Below are 24,009 nucleotides of genomic sequence, written 5' to 3' on the forward strand. Positions count from 1 at the left end.
AGTATAGGATACAGGTTGCAACTGGACTAATTGAAGAAACAAGAAGAGGAGGAGATCATGAAGATGGTGCATTGATACTGATCAATGTAATATATATATATACATATATATATATATATACATATGTATATATATATATATATATATATATATATATGTATATGTATATGTACATACATGTACATGTGTATATGTATATGTATATGTACATGTACATGTACATGTGTCTATGTATATGTATATATATATATATCTAAAAACAACGAAGAAATCATATTCTAAACAAGAAAGAAAAAATCCTGCTACAATAAATAATTTCTATCCTTTTTAATAGAATTGTCTTACATCAACCTTCCTATCGAGCAGCAGGGGACTAGTTACATAACCATATTCATACAAATAAATGTAGTTATATACATGACTCACCATCACTTGTAAATTTTAACATAATAGGTTCTCTAACTATAAGAAAGTGTAAAATAAGTAGATGTAGTTGTTTTGATTGAGCTAATATGCTAATAGTAATACAAAATCATCAACTATGCATCCATCTATAACCGACTACATGAAAGTCTACATTATCATTGATAAAATATTGCTAAACATAAAAGCTAGATGAATGCACAAGTCTGGGTATCAAATTTTGATCATGTACCAATATACGATTGACATGTTCATACGCATAAAAGAAAAGATGAAGCAATGAAACTAATATTTACCTTCTAATTCATCATTTTAACTCCTTATAAGAAAAGGTAAAATAATCATAAATAATCATGATTATTACATTTCAGCTAACATTGATCTACTCCTATATCTTCATGTTATAGACTGGAAAGTCAAGAGGATCCTATGCAGCGTTCTTTATTCATTCGTTTCAATAATTCTATAATTCTAAGTTCTAAATCAACTTCAAACGTACAACCATATATCTTAAATTCCAAAAAATAATTCCATCACAAGTTATTGGCATTGAGATTATGCAATTAAGAATATAATTAAACAGAACAAGTACAAACATAAATGGCGTCGACCTGGCGAGGCGACGGAGAGGGATTAGGAGCGGGAGCGGAGAGAGGATGAGATTCGGCCGGGACACGCGGAAGTGAGTGGGACTGCTCTTCGGCTCGGTAGTCTCGGCGTCTAAATTCGAGTCCCATTGGCTTCAGATTCTAAACAGTCCGTCGATAGAGAATCTCACCGGTTTATGAATTCCTCCGATGCAGGGTTTTGGATGGCTACTGGAAGCTGGAGGTGATTTTGACCTCGGATCAACTTATAACTGAGCAAAGCTCTTCCACGTAGCAAAATTTTACATTGACTTTAAAAAAAAATTAAGTTAAAAAAAAAACTTCACAGTAAAAGGTGATTTTAACTTTCAAACTGTTTGAAAAATTCTGACCGATCGATCGACGCCAGAAATTTGACCGATCAACCACCGGCAACTACATCAACGTCACAGTCAACGACCATCATCTACATCGGAAATAAAATAATCGATTAGTTTTCATCACTTTTTGTTTTAGTAAAAAAAATTTTGAATTAGTAAAATTAGCATTTTCCTTACTAATTTCGGTTTAATTAGATCCATGGGCATGAGTAGTTAGATTGTGGACATGTTGGAGTGTGAAAAATGTGATTTTTTTGCTTTTTTGGACCTCAATCGTCGGGAATGACGGTTCCCGGCTGCAACTGACTGTAACGACCCAGACTATAAATATTTAATTTTTATTTATTTTTTATAATTTTTGTAATTGATTAAATTTTTTATTTGATTAAATAGTAATTATGTTATTTATTTATTTAATTTTTATCATTGTCAATATAATATAATAATTGAAATATTGTAAAATTAAAAATGTTGATTCTTTTTTTTTATGAAATTATCTTTAATTTATTTTTTCAAATTTATTTAAATAATATGAATAGTCTTTACATTTTAAAAAAAGGTAAAGTAATTATTTATTTAATTTTTATATTTGTCTTTTATATAATTTAATAATTGAAATATTCTAAAATAATATAAATAGTCTTTACATTTTTCGAAAATGTATTGAATTTGAAATTTTTTGTTTGTAAATATATTTTCCAAATAATAATTATTTTATTTTTATAATTTCCTTTTTTATATAATTTAATAATTGAATACATAATATTGTTCGAAATTAACAATTTGTTTTGTTCCTTTTATTGTTTTTTTATGAAAATCTTTGATTTTTTTTCAATTTATTTAAATAATATTTATATTCTTTAATTTTTTTGACAATAAATTTAATTTGATTTGTTGTTTTTTGTAAATATATTATTCAAATGTAATATTTGTGATTGTATGGTAGTTAGAGTTCAGTTCCCTTGATTTTGTAAGATTATGCTTTCTTTTGTTATTTCTTGTTCAATGTTATAACATTTGAATTTTTGCAGGATGGAGTATCATTTAGATGCAGAGTTGATACGGATGTCGGGGAAAGTTACTTGGAACAGTAGCTTTGAGAGTTTTACTGCTATGTTGGAGCTGCTCGATGATCAGCATGGAGATATGCTACGACAGTCCTTCTTGTGGCCACTGTACCAGTTGCGAGAGGTGCAGTACTCAGGACAGATCATTGATGCACTTCTATGTCGGCTTCTGAGGCCAGTCGACGGCGATTCCCTCCAGTTAGACCTCGGGGGCAAGGTCGTCAGTTTCTCGATGTTTGAGTTTACATTGATCACTGGATTGAGAATTACGAACGACGATGCAGCCATGGAGAGAAGCAATAGGCTGTACGAGACGTACTTCCAGGGACATGGGTCGGTGCTTCTACCCAACTTGATGGTCGCGATCAGGGGGTGCGACCATATGTTAGATAGATTGAAGCTTGGGCTGGTCTACATCCTCGAAGTGTGATGAGGTGTCATCACAAGAAGACTGCCATCGACATTTTTCATTTGCAAGTTGTTGACGACATTGATGCGTTCAACAACTATCCATGGGGCCTAAAATGCTACGAAGACACCGTACATGTGTTCACCAGATCGCACTCGAGGCTCAGGGGGTCGATGCATAAATACGATACATATAGATTGTCCTTAGCGGTGCAAGTAAATGTTTAATATAATCAAAGTTAAAGTTTTAGTGTATTACATTGATGCTTAATAAGTGTATGTGTTACAGATTTGGGTGTATGAAACAGTTCCTGTACTGGGGGCCCGCTTTGCGCAGCGAGGGAAGACACGCTGCCCTCAGATGCATCATTGGAGATCATCGCGAGCAGAGGGATGTCCCACTGGGAAGCAGTTATCGGCCCTCCTCGACGATCCTCAGGTAAGTATTATGTATTTGTGATTTATATTATACGTAGTTTAAAATTTTGTTTACATGATCGTTAAAGTAGTTGAAATGTCAATATGTCAGCTTGAAGTCATACCTGAGTTGACGCCGTCGATGGAAGAGAAGGCTGGGGGTCTTGTGTGGGATTTAGGCGTTCCGCACACCCCAAATGAGAAGATGTCTGGTCCGAGTTTGGACCGAGATTGGGTATGTGAATGAAATATAATTTATTGAATATCGTCGATATATAAATTTATTGAATAATTTTTCATTTTATTTATGTAGGAGGGCGGTCCAGCTAATCGATGATCACCTCCGTCGAGGGCATCGCCGACACTATTGGCATCACCTCCGCCGAGAGTATCGTCCCCGCCATTGGCATCACCTCCGTCGAGGGTATCACCGTCGCCAGTGGCATCACCTTCGCCGGGGCCATCGCCGCCGCCATTGGCATCACCTCCATCCAGACACCTCCCCCGTGTGTCTCCGGGGCATAGTGATGATTTGTATGCCTGTTTGATTGGATTTATAGAGGAGGAGGTCGGTGCGCTACGACGAGATTTGACGGGGAGGGTCGATGATCTGGGACGAGAGTTGACAGGGAGGGTCGACGATCTAGTAAGAAAGGTTGACTATCTGACAGGGAGGGTCGATGATATGGGACGAGAGTTGACAGGGAGGGTTGACGATCTATCCCATGATGTTGGAATACTACAGTCTTCCGTTGTCGACTTTCAGGATACAGTAGCGGCGCTTAGAGGAGATTTAGCCGGCAGACGATGGGGTACAGACGGGATGGTGGAGATCATGATCGAGAGGTTGGCAGAGATGGTGATGGAGAGGGGGGCCACCCACATTTTTGACGTGATGAGACATTGGAGTCATTGTGGTTGTCTATGGAGGGGTGGCCCCGATGGAGATGGGAGAGGGGACTACGGAGGGGGTGGCCCCGACGGGAGGGGCGGAGGAGGTGGCGACAGAGGGGGAGAGCCCGACGGGAGGGGAGGACGTGGTGACGGAGGGGGAGGGGGAGGCCCCGATTGGGGGGCGAAGGAGGTGGCCCCGGAGGTCGAGAGGACGCCCGGCGTGATTGAGGGTAAGAGACATGCTGTTGACGAGACAGAGCAAGTGGTCGGCAAGAGGTTGAGAGTTCCGTTACGGTATGTTGTTTCCCCCTTTACGGCTGAGGCCAAGAGGAGGAAGTTTATCGATGGGACGTGCCCGAACTTATTCAGAGAGGTGGACAATGCCAAGTGAAAAACGTTCGAGACAGAGTGGAGGAGAATTATCCCCGGGTAAGTATTGTATGATTTTAATAAAGCACTGTACGCTAACTCGTCTACGTTTATTTTAACATTTTCCTGTTATTACAGAGTTAGCCGCACGATAGGTCAAACAACGGTCTCGGACCCTTACAAGTGGTTCCACAATATCACCACTGCGGGAGCTTGGCTCGCTGACGATGTAAGTGAACTATTCATTTCGTGTTTTTTATATATATGTGACCTTGTGTTTATTAAATGAATAACTCATACTTTTTTGGTGTTTTCAGCTGCAGCACATTGACCTGGCCATGGACTTGCTGCGAGATCGAGCTCAAAGACATCCAAAATCATTTGATGTCCATGGTAAGTCATATTAAACACCGAGTTCCTGGGTGCCGTTACCATAGAGTATCAGTCGCTCGAACTTATGGCTAACAAGTACACGGTGCCAGAATATATACTCGAGTAGGTGATAGGACTGTCACCGAGTGTCGGGGGGAAATCATGGGAGGGTTGTACACATATGTACATTCCAGCGTGCATCAATAAACACTATGTTACGTTGGAGATTGTTTTTGCTGACTCGACTATATATGTGTACGACACGGATCATTCATGTTTGACACAAGGCCAGTTGGAGCAAAGCTTGGAGTCCGTGGCTATAATTGTTCCTATGATGGCCAGACGAGCGGGGATAAATGTATAGGACAGATTGCAGATCGTTCGGAACACGACGACAGCGCGACAGTCCGTAAGGTAAGTGTTTGAACTTTGTTGTTTTCATCTTTTAGATTTAGTTTTTATTTACACAGTACTGAACTGATTCATTCTTGTTCAATTGCAGCGGCGACTGCGGCATGTTTGCCATTAAGTACGTTGAATTTTTAAGTACAGGACATAAGGTTGATGGAATCAACCAGTCGTGGATACAGAACTGGAGAAAGAAGCTAGCATGTGATTTGTTCGAATTTAATGATGATTCGTAAATTTCATTTATATATATGTAACATTTCAATTGTAAATTTAATTATTTTTGTAATTATGAAATAATTGTAAATTTGTGTTCAATGTATATAACATTCAAATTGGAAATTTAATTATTTTTTTTTATTTTACATGTATGTCGAGTATGGAACTATTTTTTTCATATGAATCATTATAAATACCATTTATCAAGAATAAATATTGAATATGGAAGATTTATAAATAACAAATATTGAACAGTGTAAAGTAAAAGGAAATATTATTCATTTCACGTACCTATCTAGTCGTCATTTAGGGGAATTTAACTGGTACAAAATTATCGAGTATGCCCTACGGCTCTGCACCGGCCACACCTACGCAGTCGAGGAAACTCTCTGGTAGATAGTATTCTAGATGTACTTGGACGTCCAGGACCACGTGGTTCAACTGCTGGTGGTAACAAATTATGAAATGAGAGAATGTGCCCGGGAACTTCCCACTCGGCTTCATTTGGCAGAGGAAATATAGTCTCGACATATGCTGTTCTCCAAGACTCAGTCGTATAATACAGAGAGCATAACGTTCTCGCAGTAAAGTCTCGATACATGGTCATCGCAACTGCATGCTCACATGGAAAACTCTCCAACTGAAATCTCGTACAAGTGCATGTGTTATCAGTCAAGTCCACCATATATGTCGTATTACGTGCACATTGCACGGAGAAGCGAAACTCATCTAGTGCTTCCACATTCAACTTTCTCGTAACCTCTGTCGCTTTAAACAGTTTCTCCTCTTGAGCTGGGGCCAACACGCTAGTGCAACTCTGTGATGCCACACGTCGGTCATGAAACCACTGTTGTAACTTGTTACGAATGTTCTCAATCATTGCGAGAATTGGTAACTCTCGATCCTTCTTAAACAATGCATTGAGAGACTCCGCGTTATTCGACGTCATCATGTTGTACGACTTCCTGGAAAGTATGACCGTGCCCAATGTTCGATCCCCATCTTCGTCAGATACTCCAACACCGGTAATGATTTATTTCCTATCTCGAGTATGAACTTATTACACTCTTTAGCACTGTAAGCTTCGGCTGCTATCCTGAATAATGAAACGATGCTTCTGTCCCGATACCTAGTCTTCAAATTACCTTGTATATGGTACATGCAATACCCGTGATGTGCCCCGGGAAAAACTTCAGCGATACTGTTTATTATAGACTGTCCTCGATCGGTTACAAAGGCAAGATCTTCGACTTCCCCAATCACTTCCCTCGGTTTAGAAAAGAATCAACGCATGGACAGATCATTCTCGCTGTCGACTATACCGAATGCAATAGGGTAAATTTGGATGTTGGCATCTTGACATGTAGCAATAATTAATTTGCCTTGATATTTAGTTTTCAGAGTTGTACCATCAACTAGAATTACGGGTCGCATTGCATTTCGAAAACCCCGAATACATTGTCTGAGAGCCATGAAGAAATACTTAAAACAATCATCGCCCCCGTCTCAATAAAAAATGCCGTGCCAGGATTAGTTGTCCCCATGTTATGGCAATACCTAGTCAATTTAGCATAGCTCTCTTCAGTCAATCCCATTAAAACCTCCAACGCACATTCTTTAGCCTTCCACGCTTTCTGGTAACTCATGACCACTCCGTACTCTCGACGGACGTCGTTAATGATGTCCGAAGGTCTGTAGATCGTCCGTGGATCCTGATACTTGTGCATTATCTGTCGACCAATAAACCATGCTCGAGCTTGCCTGTGATCGTTTCGAAGAATTCCCACTTCGCAAGTATATTCCCGTGAATACTTGCGAATTACGAAGCACTCATTCGTGTCCATCTTAGTTGCTTTCAAGCGCCAATTGCAACTGTCTTCGACTCAAGCAACTGTCAACAATGACTTGTTTGATTTCTTTATCTTGAACTCAAAGTTATATTTTAATGCCAGCCGGTGCACAGCTTTCTGCAAATCTTTCTTAGTTTCAAACAGTTGCTCGACCTGCAAGTCCTCATCATCGGGAGCCACACGGGAAGAATTGGAGGACGGTCCACTTGTTCCAACCTGTGAGCTTCCACCCGGCTCGTGTCTCTGTCGAGATAAAGCAATCAAATTCTCATTTGTAAACTCGTTTATATTCTCATTGTCTTCAACTGTCGACGGAATTTTGCGCGTAACAGCGACATCACGATTAGAAGCAACTGTTTCAGGAATACCCACATCATCCGTAGGAACTATCTCCACTGTCTCCCAAAAACCTCGATCATTGTTATCCGCCCTATCTGAATCTTGGCGTTCACCTTCGATAACATCCTTTGTAATTAAAGTCACACCAAGAACAGTTGGAGTCCGATGCATTTTATTCAATTCTAATAGATAATTCAATTCAGCATCATTAGTAACGAATACCGGTGGCATCGGAATGGATGAATCCTCATAACTGTTGAATAGATATCTCAATTGCATATCGTATTGAGATTGATCGACATTCAGCTTATTTTGCAAATCGTGGTACATTTCTAAGTATGGTGTACTCACTGTTATAGGAATTGCAATACAACCACGTATGTCACTCGTCCATCTCCATTCCCACCGATTATTTTCATTCAATTCGAAATCACCGAAATAACACACGGGGATTATCATATCTGCATGAGAAAATGTTTTTAATCAACTTCATTTATTAATTATAAGAAAAAGGCCAACAAAAATCGGTGCAGAGCCGAACAGTCGGTTGTAAACAGTCGGCTGTTAAACAGCCGACTGTTGGCTGTTTACAGCCAAGCAGTCGGATTGTTTCCAACTGTTTGGCTGTTTGTTAAGCCAAAACACCTAGTTTGTTTTTTTGCGCAGGAGAATACGGTTCTAAAGTTATACATCTGTTCAATTTTTTTTGATAGGTAAGATCTGTTTAAAAAAATCTATGCTTACTACTATGTCGACATAAAATTTCTCTATTCAAATGTATACTAATTTACTGAAAACGAAATTAAACATGGGTAAATGTACTTATCGATTTGAAGTAATTGATATGAAAAAAAATTCCGGCTTCAACGTTTCAAAATTTTTCTAGATTTTGAGGTTCAAACAGATGAAAAGATGATAATTTTTCCTGTGTTGGAAGCTCGTTTTGAAGTTTTTATAAGTGGGGAAGTGTTTGATTTTCAATTATTAACTAAAAGGGTAGTATAATCCTTTCAACAATATATTGTTTTGTAATTGTACAAAACATTTAAGGGTATCTTTGTCTTTTACCAGACAAGAGGCCAATGTCATAATATTCATGATTTTGGAAGTCAAAGTAGAATTTAGGTTCTTTGACTGGGTCAAACTTAAAAGTACCCCCTTATAACTTTCGAGGAGGACTCAATTGCAATTTTCCAAGTATTTTAAATCGGTAATTTTTTTTTTTAACTTTTATTAAGGCCCCGTTTGGTACACATTAATGTAAAAATGAAAATGAAAAATATAGTCGTTATGGGTTCACATAATAGATAGAAAGTCAAATATGATGACTTGATATAATGATTAACGGACATATTTTTCATTTTAATAGACAAATAATGAGATCCAAAAGGGCTAACTATACATTTTATTTTAAAAGAAAAGAAAAAAAAAATATATATATATATATATCACTTTATACAGTTTATCTTATTTTGATAAAAAGTTCGAAAATCTTGTGATTGTGTTTGGTTGTACTAACAAAATTGACTTAATATGTTAAGAATAAGTCACAGATTAACATTCAGACTCAAACAAAAACAAAAAAGTTAAGTCTACAGTTATACATATCTTATCTATCATTTATCAATCTTCAATGCATAAGCAAATTTTCAGTGCCTAACCTCGCAAACCATATGGGAAGGTTGTTTGAGAAAGCACGTTGACAAACCAAGTTTTGAATAGAGTTACATGAGACCATCACAGTTGCCATTTTAAAAATATTTTGTCTATCACTTGAAGAGTAAATTTAACCAATAATCACTGAACTTTACACTTGATTACTATTTGCTCACTTATCTTTCACATATTACTGAATGCTCACTCATCTTTTCATATAATTACTCATTCACCACTCGTCTCTTCAAATAATTGGGCTACTTTTACGGTAAATTTTCGTCAACTTCCGACCACAAAGAATGTCGAATTTTGATACCGTTGGAAAGCCCACGATGTCCTCTTCAATTACCACCCAAAATCTCATTATAACTCCAAGGGATTCGATCGAAAAATTGCCTTAAAAGTCGCCCAAAAATTCTGAAAATCTGCCCAGATTTTCAGATTTTTTGGGCGACTTTTAAGGCAATTTTTCGGCAACTTTCGACCATCAAAACTATCTAATTTTGATACCATTGGAAAGCCCACAATGTCCTCTTCAATTACCACCCAAAATTTCCTGATAACTCCAAAGGATTCGGTTGGAATAAACCCACAAAGTCAGCGTCCCGAACTTTGTCCAGATTTTCGCCTTTTCAAGATGCTGATTTTGTGGGTGTATTCCGACCGAATCCTTTGGAGTTATGGGAAAATTTTGGATGGTAATTGAAGAGGACATTGTGGACTTTTCAATGGTATCAAAATTCGATAGTTTTGATGGTCGAAAGTTGCCGAAAAATTGCCTTAAAAGTCGCCCAAAAAATATGAAAATTTGGGCAGATTTTCAAAATTTTTGGGCAACTTTTAAGGCAATTTTTTGATCGAATCCCTTGGAGTTATAATGAGATTTTAGGTGGTATTTGAAGAGGATATCGTGAGTTTTCCAACGGTATCAAAATTCGACATTCTTTGTGGTCGGAAGTTGTCGAAAATTTGCCGTAAAAGTCGTCCAATTATTTGAAGAGACGAGTGATGAATGAGTAATTATATGAAAAGATGAGTGAGCATTCAGTAATCTGTGAAAAATGAGTGAGTAAGTAGTAATCAAGTGTAAAGTTCAGTGATTATTGATTAAATTTACTCATCACTTGAATAGAAGAAACTAGGAGATGGTACTACACTTAACACTCTAGTTACAGTACAGTACTACCTATTGAAAAATGTGACGAGATGAATGCATTATTGGTTCAAGGGGGGGAAAAAAGCCATGCCCCATCGTTGAATTCGAGAGAGTTGAAACCAATTTTAAAAAAACAAAAAAAAAACTTTATTTAAATAAATCTTCGAGAAACAAGAATTTAGGAAAGTTTCTATTTCCAAAATTGTGCAAGGATAACTCTAGGTACTTCCACATATATGACACCTTAAGTCGAACTTTTTCCACCCCAAATGAAGCTTGTAGTAAAGGAAACCGACATAAAGTAAGGTCCCGTTTTGTAGGAAATTTTTGTCCTAAAAAGATTGATTTTTTGACTGTTATTTTACTATTCAAGCCGTAATTTTTGACTTCTTCTCTCACATGTGGACCCTACTTTTCTTCTAACGGTCAAAAAATCAATTCTCAAAATCCCTACCAAACGGGCCCTAAATCTAATAGACCACTGTAATGAAATAATGTCAATTTTGAATAGACATTCTGCCTTAAACCAATGCGTGCGTAATTATTTGATATTGTCCACAATCAAATAAGAGTTATTTGCTAGTCAATGTTTATTGTCTCGCACCTATATATTTATAAAAGAATAATATTATTTGAAGTCAATTACTATCGCAATCGTCCTTCGTGACATATATGTAACAATTAATAATTTATTGCACAAGATATTAAAAAACTACCACATTAATATATTATAAAACTGGTACTAGACTCTCTATCACAAATTAATATTTGTTTTTTCATCAATGATATTTTACGCATTCAAAGTCGACTATGAGCGTGTTTGAAACCATTTTTAACGATAAATAAATTTTAGAATAATAGATTAATAGAAAATGTGTCGATGAAAAGCTTTTAATTTACTTATAATATTATTTTATTATTTCAATGAAAAATGGGTGATGAAAAAAAAAAAAAAAAAAAAAAAAAATTGGGGGGGGAAAAAAAAAAAAAAAAAAAAAAAAAAAAATTGGGGGGGACAAAAATCAAATTATTATAATATAAAAGCTTAATCTGCTTCCACTTGAACCTCTTCGAGCGTAACTCAGCAAGTTAGAAAGTATTAATTTCTCACTGCTCATAAGATAAAGTATTAATCCACTTTTAAAAGTTAATTTCTCCTAATAAATAAGAAAATTACAGATCTGGAATCAAAAATGAAAAACTGAAGGCAAGAAGAACAGATCTATAGTAACTATTTCATCTCACTCTTACTCCCTAAACCTACGAGGACCGTCATCATCGTCGTCGTCATCATAGTAGTCATCATCATCAGTATCATAGTTGTCATCATCATCGTCATCACAATCAGAATCGCCATAATCATCGCTATCCTCACCCTTGACTGGACCACAGCGCCGATCTGCCTCTATTTTGTGTGTAGAGAATCCAATTGCGTGTTGCAAGTTCCGTGGGAGATTCCCGGCATCAGTATTAAAATTTTTCATATCAGATAAAGGATTTAATAAATCCAGCCTTCTCCTTTCAGAGTGAAAAGGATTGAATAATAGTTGTTCCTGATTAGAAGTATTATTGTTGATCATATGCGGAGTGGAAGTGACCGCGGCGGCGGGACGGAGGAGTTGGCGGTGTATTAGGCTTCGAAGTGAAGAATTGCTGATGTTCAGCATTCTCGATGCAGCCGTTGACGCAGCAGAGCTCGCCATTTTTGCTAAGGGAGGGATGATGCGTACTTATTATGTATAGGTCGGCAACACAATTGCACTGGCGAAGGGGTTACCGCTATAAAGGAAGGCGGGGACTAGGGTTTCAAGGAGGAGCTTTGCGGGATAGAGATCGAGGGACACGTGTCACATGAAGACCATCACTAGGTTTTTGCTGGGCCGTAGTTTGCGTCTCATGTGGATTTGAACCGGTCCAGAAGAACAAGAAATTGCTGTGATGGTCCCTAATATTTGTTAAATTAAGTACTCAAGTTCTTACAATTTTTTTCATCTATGAGCACGTGGATTCAGTGGTCTAAGCCGTCCGATTTGATCCCTTTTTAACAGATTTCCGAAGCAAACAGTTTGAAGGAATCTGAAAAAGTCAAAATAAATGATTTGGTCCAATTCTAAATCCCAATTTATTTAGTCATGGTGATAAATGAATGAATAATGCAATGTAAACTTACTTGAATTATAACTCCAGTTTTGGTGGCATTAATTTAAAGCATTACTCCAAATGATTAGTAATTAAGAATCTCTCAAAATGTGTCGATAAATGAACCATAAATAGACTTATGCTAAAGGAAGCATCAAAAGAAATCACGAACATAAGACGGCAAACTCAATTTAACTAACAAGACAAACAGAGAATGAGACAATGGAAACAAAAGTACAATTATTTCTTTGACAAAGTATTGCCAAACAGAACCAAAGGGGTACAAAACTATGGTGCAACATTGTACTAAAACAACATATAACAAAGCTGTAGATGATGACTTTCTGCTACTACATTTGTTATGCCTCATCGTCAACCACAGGAACCTTATTGTACAGTTCCATTTCCCTGAATCTCTGAGAAGAAATCGAATGGCCACCAAGCCTCTGCTGCAGAAAAATGATCACAGCCAACACAATGCCTCCGCAGGGGATTATAACATCCCAAGCAGTGGAGTAAAAATCTGCATTATGATCTGCATAATAGTATGATGATCCATTGACATATCTTACACGACTCTGGCCACGATATAGATCGTAGCCATGGGGCAGCACACGAAACAGTGTCGTCCCGACATAAAATGGACTAGACAACGAACTCTCTCTGGAACTGGAGAATACGTTGAATAAGATTTGAGGGAGAAGAAAACCATCGAGAACAAAACCAGCATAAGACCTTAAATCACCCCACAAGAATTGAGTGAAAGGCGCTTGGTAGCCGTAGCTCTTCCTCGTCCAGTTTAGAAGAAAGGTAAGCAAGCCGCCTATAATGCATATTATCAATGACACTAAACCGGCCTTTTTCTCCCCGACCCACAAACTCTCTTTATTTTCATGACTCGATCTTGCTGTCCATACCAGTTGGAGAAGGTAGATTTGCAATAGAAATGCTACCATAGTTACTATCCGGACAGTTACTTCATTTGCTTCGAGCCATCCACCAGTACGAAGCAACAGCGTTTGCTTATCGTGATTTCCCAAGAAAAGGGCTTCGAAATTTAGGACAAGTGGAATCATATGTCCTACGGAAAGTATTAAGACCATGACAAGAGAAATGTAAGAGAGTACCTGAGGATTCCTTTTGACATGAAATAGTTGCAATCCCACAAAAATGCACGTAAGAGTGTTCGATATCAAAGCCATCGTAATCTCTATGTCCATTCTCCAGATCGACTGCTTAGCTTCTGTGACATAATAGGCAGAAGAGGACATGCTCAAATCCTCAAAATAAAGAGGGTCGGATTTCTTTCTCTTGCTTTTGATGCTTCCCTTGATAAATTCTCCTCTTTTGGTACTGTTCATTGATGGAAACTCGAAATTCACAAGAATCTCGCAGTCAAAGGACTTATTTCTTGATTCCTGAGTGAACGAACTCAATTCTCTGCAGCCTAGCATGCAGAGGTTCCCTGTTTCAGCATCATATATCCCTTCTGCAGTAATCTCGACTTGACCTCGGGGATTCATCGATAAATTGAGAGGCGAAAACCAACTGCCCAGTTTTACTAGCGACAAAGGGTTGATACTCAACTTGTAGCTGATATTCAAAGGGCCATTAGTTTTCTTGTCAGCTTCAGCAGTCGTTTCAAACCCGGCATCAGAGTCTGAAAGGTCTACAATCATACTTGATTGTTCATAGATTTCATTCCCAACAAAGAGGGGTATGGCATTACCCCAAGCAAATTCCTTTTTAGAATGTTTTACAGACATATCAAACCTCATATCATAAGAATGCCCATCTGGGTATTGCACTCCCCCCATTTTGACAGCCCCTTTTACCGGGCATGACTCTTTTACCCGATCGAGTTCAGTGTACTCGTATTTCAATCCTGGGATTGCCGCTACGTCGTTTTCCCAACTTCTGAACATGATCTTTCTGAAGTACCCAGAATCATTGACAGTTTTGTTGGTCCAAATTTGCCCAACTATGTTCGATTTGTTTCTGATCGTCAAAGTTGAAGGGTACCTCAAGCTCAACCTCGTTGTACAATCCCCCACTTTGCTTCCCCAAGTATTAGCCCGATTCAAGATTCGGCAAGCAACAATACAGAGCCTATTATTCTTTGCATCCCAAGATCCCTCCCCAATCAAAGTTGAATTTGGATCAAACCGCCCATAAAATTCAGTGTAACTACTATTTCCAAATTTTAACATGTATCTTAGTTTTTCTTCAACTCCCGAACACTGAATCGCATGCAGGTGCATAAACTTAGGCAAGAATCCTATACTCCCCACTAAATGGGTACAATTTTGGGATGATTTGCACTCAGTAGGATACTCCAATTCAAGAGAGTTGATTCCTCTGTCGAAAATAGAGCAAAAATCCCTCGACTCCAGGCTTACAGACTGGTTTTTCGGGACACCAATATCATCATGACACCCTCCATTAACTTTTTCCGAAACCAATGAGTAAGTATAATCAATCAGATAAGGGAACTCATATATCGAAATTGGTTCAAAATATCCCAAGTCATTCTGAGGATTTATGGACTCCAAAGTACCACTGACCAAACTAGTAGACATATTTGACTTCTCATCAGCAAACTTGAGTTTAAGAACACCGTCAAGATTGAGAAATTTACCTTTTTCAGATTGCCAAGAAGCTGATCCCACCATACAGAGCTTCCTTGAAACCTCCGACCAGAACCCGTTCAAGAGAAATTTGATTGTCCCCGGGGCACGAACAGTTCTATGAAAATGGGATCCATAACTGGAACTGGTATCACTATCATAGTACCTGTACGGCGATCGAAAATATAAGTAAGCTTCAAGTTTATAAACACCCTTGGAATCAGTTTTATAGACATTCCTGGTGGGTCGAAATCGAAGATAACTCCCAGTATAGTCATACACCTGATTGGATGATTTACTGCCTAGAAGCCTGTCACCACCTGTGTAGTAGCCTCCTCTGAATGAAATTACAGATTTATTATGGGCACGAACCGTCGGTTTAGATGTGGGGACTATGGAAGCACAGTGATCAGTATATGAATCTGTTGAAGTACTCTTAGAAGAAGAAGAACCATAAGTTTTACAGAGACTGGTAAAGAAAAAGAAGAACAAGAAAATCTTAAGCCATGAAGAAAACATGGTGAACCAAGAATTCATCGCCACAACAAACTGATCGAGACTAAAACAAAGTAGTGTATATATATTTTTTATTTGCATAATATTATTTTAATAAAAAATGTGTGGTTGAAAGAAAGTGAGAAATAATATATTTTAGAAAAGAGTAATACTATTTAGCCCCATTGGATTATATACCTGGTCTAAGTGGCACAAATGTGACATTTAATGACTCATTTAATTTTACGTTCGTTTAATCCGAGATTACAATTTCAATAAGACTACATAACATTTCTTATTTAGGAAAAAAGGGAATCATACACCTGGGAGAGTGATTTTGAGAATTGATTTTTTGATCGTGAGGAGAAAAGTGAAGTCCACCTATGAGAGAAGAAGTCAAATATAAAGGCTGAATTAGTGAAATAACGTTCAAAAAATCAATTTTTTTGGATAAAAAAATCACTCTTGACTGCCAATCAGTATTTTACTTAGCATTAATGATTCATTTGTCCAATTTTTCCTGCAAGGCTATTTCCTGGAAGTTGCCGTCATTGAATGGGAATTTGCGTCAACGGCTAGGAATCAAGACACCTACTACTTGTATTATCTCTAATCAGAAAAAGGCCCATTTATTGAAAAAATGAAACACACACACACACACTACACAAGCAAAAGTCTTGGTTGACTTGGAATTTTGCCAACCCAAAGAAGAAGCAACGACCAAATAGAAAGAAGCGCTAATTCTTCCCCACTTTCCCCCTCTTGCCAAAGAAAAATGCCAGGCAAATTGAAAAAGTCTTGGTTGACTTGGAATTTTGCTAACCCCAAGAAGAAGCAACGACCAAATAGAAAAAAGTGCTAATTCTTTCCCCACTTTTCCCCTCTTGCCAAAGAAAAATGCGAAGTAGCCCTCTAATAAGGGATGATGCCCGCAATTAAAGGGTGTACACCTAGCATTGTTGCTTGTCAAAATGAAGATTAAATCCCTGTTTTTTCTCAAAGTAAAAAATCAAGAAAATGTGCTTTTGGCTGTAGATTCACTCAAATGAAAACTTATTCTCCTGAAAGTATTCACAGTTTCTCACCATTTGAATCCGTCACAAGCAATAAGGCAGTGAATTCTTTTTTGAGCTTAGAAAATTCTAACAATATTATAATTTGGCACTCAGCTACAAATGGCAATTAAGGTAACATCATTTCATGGTGAAATGGGAAGAAATGCCCTTCAAAATATATTACAAAAGATTAACAATACAAAAAAAGAAAAGGTAAAAGATGCAACTGACCGGACACAACTATGAAAAGTTGAATGACAAGGCAATAGAATATTACAGAATATAGGAAAATAACAATAAAGCTCTTTGTACTACAGCCCCCCTCACATGTTGTCCTCAAGGGTGTACTGTACACCAAGCACATTCCAGAAACTAAATCAGAGAAGGATAAACACAGTTAAAGATACAATATTTAAGATATTTTTATTTACTCAAATGCATGGTGAGCATCCTGAAGTCATTTAACATTCACTGCTTTGTAATTTTAAATACAGCCTAAGAAGTCAAAAACAAAATTCAAGATGAACATGTCTTTCGTGCGAAATACGTAGCCCAAGTCTAAATTGGAATTTTATTGATCTAATAATGTAAGTTTTGAACCCCAGGTGCAGTAGACACTTGTACATTAGTCTTTTGTGCTAAACAGAGGAACTCTTGACAGTCCTTCGCGCCAATTTGAGAAAATGCATTTACTAACGTAGTGATGAACCCTGCCAAATTGGCCTTAAAATCCTGTGAGCAGCTCTTATCACCCTCATCAACGTCTTGAACACCCCCTTTAACAAGACAACCCACTTGAGCGCCTTCTGTATAGGCTTTACATGCTACCAGAATATCACGAGAACGCTTGCAGAAATGCCCTACCACAAAGTCCTCGAAATGCTACAAGCAACACAAAACTCAAATAAGTATAATGAAGTCGTCACCAAAAAGGAAAGAACAAATTGAAATTAACCACCAAAATATGCAAGGATCCAACGTCCTAATAACAACAGTAGTACATAGAGAGAATCTGAATTTCATCTTACCTTCGGTGGCCGCCTCATACTGTACACCATCGTTTGGAGAGAATAGATAAAAGTCTTTTCATTGTATGCCAAAGAACACTTTTCTCCACTTGCTGAACCACTCATATTTGCATATCCGGGCTCATTAAAATAGGGCTTAGCATTCAAAATTAAGCCTTGTATAGAGACCAAAACTTGTAGCATAGTTGATACACCAGGGATCCACTTCTCCTTCTGACTACCACCCCAAGTGTTGAGAAGGCTCAGGCATACTTTGCCACAATTGTACAAATTTGGATTGATGCGAAGTCCACCTGAGTGGTAATGGACATGCTGCAACAAGAAGTGATTTAGGCTCAATGGGAGACAATGTATTGACATATTCAGAGGTGTACAAGCGGACAGGCACAAAAATATCAGAAACATACAGGTGGAACACTGGGATAGCTTCCAGGAAAGAAGACGTCGAAGAAAAAGATGCCATCATGGTATGGAGTTCCTTCTGCTCCTACTATTACAGCCCTCAAAAGATCCATTCTGGATTCATAGACCCGCACAAATATGGTATCTGATAAACCGGCAACACAAATATAGAAGGTGAGGAATGAATTCATTATAGTAAGCTCAGCAAAATGATGGTAACGCCATTAGTTTTAACAAAATGTACAGGGACTATAACTAAATTTGATCAGTTATCATCACAAATTAATCCTGAAATTTCAGAAAACTTACCAGGCAGATCTTTCTCCAGGATCTTCCATTCCTCTTGTATTCTCTTTGTCCAACCCTTTGACGGCTATATCAAACATTAAAGATGATAGTGTGAAGGCATGTGAATATATGCAAAAGATAAAACTAAGGACAATACACGTATATGCATCATGCATCCTTTAAATGTGTGCTTGCCTGTTTCATAGATGAACCATTTTTCAAGTAGTGGTGGTCACAGCAATTTTCAACGGTGTCAAATTGCTTAAAATGATTGAAATTCTGAAGAATTTCTTCCAAGTTCCTATTCTCCACAATGGTGAGCGGTTCTGGAGTTGCTGCAGAAAATGCATTATTTTGGTTCTTGGCAAGATCATGTCCCCATGGAGCAGATGAGCTTCCACCTATAAAACCAGGAGGAACTGGACAAGGTTCCAACACATTCATATTCCATTTCTTCCACGACGGAATCGGCACGAAAATTCCAGCTCCAGGTGTGTGCATTGGATTTAATTTTGGGCAGCTACCACCGCTACCAACTGGCGTCTTCACACTACTGGAAAAATACGTTGAACTGGCAGGAAATTGATTGTATGAACCGAAGGGAGCAGATGGTGGGAGTGGTAGATGAGACTTCCTCCTACCCTTTCCAAAAGAGGGTAAGGAGTCCTTCCCATGTTTAAGATTCAACAAACTACTAGAGATATCCGAAATTGGATAAGGTGTACTGCTTAAAGTGGTTAATTTCTCCAGTTCTGGTTCCCACATAGTTGAAGACCCATTCAACTCCACAGGCTGACTGACTGCATGCACTTGGGTACTGAATTGTGAACTGTTCCTTGAAGTTGATTGACCCTTTATTAGGGCATTTTTCAATTTCCATGATGGGTGAGACGAATTCGTGGCAGGCAGATTGGCATCATTCAATTGAAGTTGCAAAGTTGAGTTGGTTGAAGTGCCTGGGGTCATTAACTTCATGTTATTTCCTGCAGAACTTGGCAACCAGGGAAGTGGAGCCTCTATCCCAGGAGGAATATCTATGTGATCAAAATGTGATTGCAAATCTGTATATTCTTCATCAATGAGATCATCACAATACATATCTATACACTCATCATCTCCGTAGAAGAGGGAGGAATTGAAATCATCTACATTAATAGAATTATGTAATCCAGCAGAGCCATTGTTGGACAACTGAATGCCATTTCCAGATCCACCAGTACCTATACTACTAGGACCCAGCGAAAAGTCGGGCAGAGCTTCCTACAAGAAAAATTAAAATGAATAGATTAGTGCATAGTTATCAACAAGAAACTGCGATGACCAACACTAGATAAAACAAAATTAGCTTGGAGGCTAATAAAATGATTCTAAGCACAAAGCAATAGTAGTTCGTGAGAACTCTTAATTACCTTGCCTTTGCCACTTGTGTCGACTTGCCCATCAATAAGCATAACATCACAGTCTTCATCCATGTCTATGTCTATTATTTCATGACAAATAACCTTCAAGAATTTCGGTTTACAGAAATTAGGATGCCAAACAATGCAAGACTAAAATGACTTATTAACAACAACAATCATGATGATGCTAAAGTTTATCTCTCAGACAGGCCAATCAAAATAACAGAAGTAAACCCAACAAGTACTTTATAATTTTTTTAGTTCAGGCAACAAGCTATAGTACCAATAACCAGAAAAAAGAAAATGGGTTCTCTGTAAATGAAATACAAGATATTTTTCTGTGCAAAAGTTTTCTGCATGCTAGTTAGTCCATCAAATGATAGGGAAAACAGAAAAAAGAAAAAGAAATATATCTCTTACTAGTCACCCATTCTTTAAATCTGACATTCCCTCATCCCCCGTATTTTCTTATGGGCCAAATCATACAAAATAAAGTACCACCAAAATAATAGAACTCTACTTCCAGTTGAAAGCAATTATTTATTGTTTTTAGAAAGAACAGAACATCCACCATAAAATCCTAAAGCACAGGAGGAACGGAGTTATAGACCTAAATCAATAACTGCAGCAACTGTAAGCTAAAAAAGGTGAATGATACATTTATTTATCAATCCACATGGGAAATCTAATATGACCTCCCCAGATTTTGGGAGTAATGGCCAGTCTCACAGAAAAAAGAATTGAAACAGAAAATAACAAATCTTTCATGATTTTTTACTTGTCTCAATACGATCAACAATTATGTATTCAGCAAAACTCCATACCTTTTTGTAAAAAGTGAATATATCTAATTGTTTAGCATTCCCACAAATGTTAATGTTTGTTATACTTAAACCTCTATCCTTCTCAAAACTTTGTTCGTAAGTTATATTGGTCGTCAATTCTATTTTTGGACTTATTCCATTCAGTTGCAATGCTCCCATTAGCATAGGCACCAACTGTTCACATATGATAGTATGCCGTCATCTTGACTGCAAAATTGTCAACATGCAAAACCGTTTTAACTTCTAAAACAGTCAGGTAGGAACTCATCAATATTTCTTAAAACTGAGTCCATCTTCCCCCAATCCAGAAATTTTAGGCACAGATTCCCATATTTATATTTACATCACCATCATAAATCAATCAACTACAAAAATCTATATTAAATAGAAAACTCAGAAATGGGCATCACAAACATAAAACTCTCAATTTTCCTGTACATTAAGCTGTGATAACTGCCAAAAAAAATAAAAAAATAAAATAAAATTGGAAAACCAGCAATGCATCACTACATTGAAACCAAAAAAAAGAAACGGCTTCAGCTAAAAAAACTCTCCATTGCATTTCGGCCCAATTCCATTCTGCTCAATGCGATTCCAATTTTAATCACAAAAAATCCAGGATTCAAGAAAAAAAATCCCCAAAAAAGAACAAGAATCCAATGCCCTAAAAAATATAAAAATAAAAAATAAAAATCCTATACCCACTCCAGAAAGGAAAATAAGAAGAAAACCTATAACCACTTGCTACCAGAATCCAGTGCACAAACGACAAAGGATTTCATATAAGTATATCTTTCACCTCTTTTTGCTTCAATAATTTGGCCTTCGAAGACCGATTAATCGGCGGCGGGATTTCCACCACATCCGCTTCTTGACACCCGCTAGAACTCCCACCCGGAAATACCCTTTTCCTGCACCCATTAAAAATCCACCATATATAAACGCTTCATACAAACACATACAACAAATCACATACCGAAAAAAGAATACTACTTGGAATTCTGGGGTATGTATCGAGAAACAGGCGTAGGTGACTCCATGAAATCAGCTCGTGCCGGCTTCGTAATAAAGAACTCAAAAACAAAATTAGGGTTCGGTTTGGTCAATTAACACCTTTTTCTTGTCAGCGATGGCTCATCCTTTGTCTCGGAAAATTGGAATCGATAATTACACGTTTATAGGTTTCCGATTCCTCCACCAATTATATATAGATATCGATACAAAATGATAGACACAGAAATTCGCTGCGGAACTATCTATAAAATTTTAGAGAGAGAAATAGTAAAGTAGATATTCTTCACTATATATTTAGCCCTTTCCTTTGGAGTTCGCGCACGGTTAAGTACTAACTGTACTATGCTGCTCAGATCGGCGTTCGTAGGTTGCAACGCCAAATGTGTTTCATATTAAGCCCTTCAATTTCTGATATTTACTATTGTGCCATTCGCGAAGGGGACTTGTGGTGTGGGTTCCATTTCTGCATGTAGGCCACGTATGAAGAAACGGATAAACATTTATGTGTTTTTTTATTTAAAAAAGGAAAAAGGCCAAAAGTAGGGCCCACCAATATCTTATGTTGACTCGATAGCTTGGAGCCCCATTCTCTCGTAAAACTTTAAAATTTTCACATAATTCATCAAGAGCATTTTTTTTTTTTTATGCGAGCATTGATATTTTGAAAATCAAGTTTTGCGTTTATTTACAAAAAAATTAGGTTATAATTTCATATTTTAACTTTAATAATAATATATATTAATTTATATATACTCACACCTTATCCTATCCATCCAATTCAAACATTAAATCATTTTCTTTCTTCTTCCTCCCCATTCTCTTCTCTCCCTCTCCCTCTCCCTCTCCCGATCACTATATCCTCTCTATTAGATTGAATCGTCGCCGAGGTATCCAATGCTGAAGACTAGGCGCGGAGCCAACATCTGAAGAGGGGGCGCGACCGCACATGCTAGCTCCGTCGAAATCTTCAAATCCATTGGGTAGCGCCAGTTGTAGATACGCTAGAGTCCGACTATCGCTGGAGAAGGAAGAAGACGAAGAGAAGAGGGCCATTTTTTTATTTATTTTTTTTTTTTTTGGGTTTGGGCAGGGTTCAAAATGTTGGGCCTCTTATTATTAGCCCAATTGTTAAATGAAAATATCCGAATTTATCAAAGTTCAATTACCCAATAAAATTGAATCAAATGCCCAAATAACTCCCATTTCTCCCAAATCGTAGAACGGTGGAAGGTTGGAAGAAAACGCTTTTCCAATTTCTTCAATCTTCCTTCGCCGCTCGCCCTTGCCTGCACAACGCTGCACACGAGTGACGAGACACGACAGTGTTGGAGACCGCCGGTTTCGCCCCTACCCTACAGGCTGCATTGTGAGACACTTCTTCCTTCGCCGCCGCCGGTTCGGCCCTGATTTCTAATTGTTTTTCTAACATGACTTTTGACTTCATTCTGAAAATCTTTCATCTTTTTGAGTTTTGGAATAAAGATAGATATATTGTTGTGTTGTTAGTTGATATACTAATTAATTATCCAATACGCCATAAAATATTGTATCATTAATGAATAGGGTGGATTAAAATTTAAAAGTACAAACTTTAATTAAAAACAAGATTACTGCAATTTTAGTTATCTTCATAATTTACTTCTGTTAATTATTATATTCCTCAAATATTGGACTAAGGGTGAGGGATATAATTAAATAATTGAACAGTGCCAATATATTATGTGAGTGCTTATATTTTTTAAATGAAAATTTTCACAGGGTATGAATCGTATGATTGCCTGTTTGTATGTGCTAACTGCTAAATTGGCAAATTTAAATATATTGTATTGTAATTTGTAGGTGCTAACTGCTCAACACCATTTTTAACGGTTTAAAGGTATCATTTTGGCATGAAATTGGAGCAGAATCGCAGAATTCTTTGTCCACTTGGCGAGCAAGTTCTTTGGTTCACTGGTTGGAGACTTGGAGCCAATATTTATACCAAATGATTCCTTCCTCATGTCAATGACTTAAGTTGATAAGTTGATGTTAAATATGTTGTGATTTATGAATTATGATAAGTAATTTACGTTTTATGAGTTATAATTATTGATTTGGGAATTTATGTTTATGAAATTATATTTGCATTCGTGATTTATGATAAGTAATTTATGTTTTGATGAGGAATGATTATTGATTTGGGAATTTATGTT

The 24,009-nt window shown here is 37.4% G+C and overlaps 3 protein-coding genes across 6 annotated transcripts in view; all 3 read right to left on the reverse strand.

Annotated features, from left to right (window-relative positions):
• LOC111387148 (UPF0505 protein) overlaps positions 1 to 1,267 on the reverse strand; it is a 35,891-nt gene extending 34,624 nt beyond the window's left edge. For 2 of the 3 annotated variants that reach the window (XM_023011680.1, XM_023011679.1), the window contains exon 1: positions 1,035 to 1,265. In XM_023011680.1, the coding sequence (XP_022867448.1) occupies positions 1,035 to 1,160 (126 nt within the window). In that variant the 5' untranslated portion in view covers positions 1,161 to 1,265. Of the gene's footprint in view, positions 1 to 1,034 lie in introns of all 3 variants that reach the window. The other variant, XM_023011682.1, reaches the window with a different exon arrangement.
• Positions 1,268 to 12,844: 11,577 nt separating this feature from the next.
• On the reverse strand, positions 12,845 to 15,717 carry LOC111387150. Its single transcript, XM_023011685.1, has 2 exons — positions 15,594 to 15,717; positions 12,845 to 15,477 (listed from the first exon to the last, which is right to left on the reverse strand). Exon 2 carries the CDS (start codon positions 15,354 to 15,356, stop codon positions 13,044 to 13,046), a length of 2,313 nt encoding a protein of 770 aa, XP_022867453.1. The 5' UTR covers positions 15,357 to 15,477; positions 15,594 to 15,717; the 3' UTR covers positions 12,845 to 13,043.
• Positions 15,718 to 17,258: 1,541 nt separating this feature from the next.
• Positions 17,259 to 22,170, reverse strand: LOC111387120 (probable ubiquitin-conjugating enzyme E2 25). 2 transcript variants are annotated; one of them, XM_023011638.1, is made up of 8 exons: positions 21,797 to 22,168; positions 21,603 to 21,714; positions 19,989 to 20,081; positions 18,775 to 19,839; positions 18,601 to 18,664; positions 18,297 to 18,436; positions 17,890 to 18,201; positions 17,259 to 17,743 (listed from the first exon to the last, which is right to left on the reverse strand). In XM_023011638.1, the coding sequence occupies exons 1-8, from the start codon at positions 21,841 to 21,843 to the stop codon at positions 17,441 to 17,443; spliced, it is 2,136 nt and encodes a 711-aa protein (XP_022867406.1). In that variant the 5' UTR covers positions 21,844 to 22,168; the 3' UTR covers positions 17,259 to 17,440. The 2 variants fall into 2 exon arrangements, with proteins under 2 accessions (XP_022867406.1, XP_022867407.1); XM_023011639.1 differs by lacking the exon at positions 19,989 to 20,081 and having other exon boundaries at positions 21,797 to 22,170.
• Between the last annotated feature and the right edge of the window lie 1,839 nt (positions 22,171 to 24,009).

Source organism: Olea europaea, unplaced genomic scaffold (genome assembly GCF_002742605.1).
Source record: "Olea europaea var. sylvestris unplaced genomic scaffold, O_europaea_v1 scaffold392, whole genome shotgun sequence".
NCBI classification, from domain to species: domain Eukaryota; kingdom Viridiplantae; phylum Streptophyta; class Magnoliopsida; order Lamiales; family Oleaceae; genus Olea; species Olea europaea.

What these genes read in the sequence shown, in the direction of transcription:
- LOC111387150 (XM_023011685.1), bottom strand. Translation starts at nt 15,356, where the DNA reads ATGGTGGGATCAGCTTCTTGGCAATCTGAAAAAGGTAAATTTCTCAAT.
- LOC111387120 (XM_023011638.1), bottom strand. Translation starts at nt 21,843, where the DNA reads ATGGAGTCACCTACGCCTGTTTCTCGATACATACCCCAGAATTCCAA. An exon ending in ACACAAGTGGCAAAGGCAAG is followed by an intron (nt 19,840 to 19,988) that starts GTAATTAAGAGT and finishes TTTTTCTTGTAG; the next exon opens with GAAGCTCTGCCCGACTTTTC. An exon ending in GCTATCCCAGTGTTCCACCT is followed by an intron (nt 18,202 to 18,296) that starts GTATGTTTCTGA and finishes TTCTTGTTGCAG; the next exon opens with CATGTCCATTACCACTCAGG.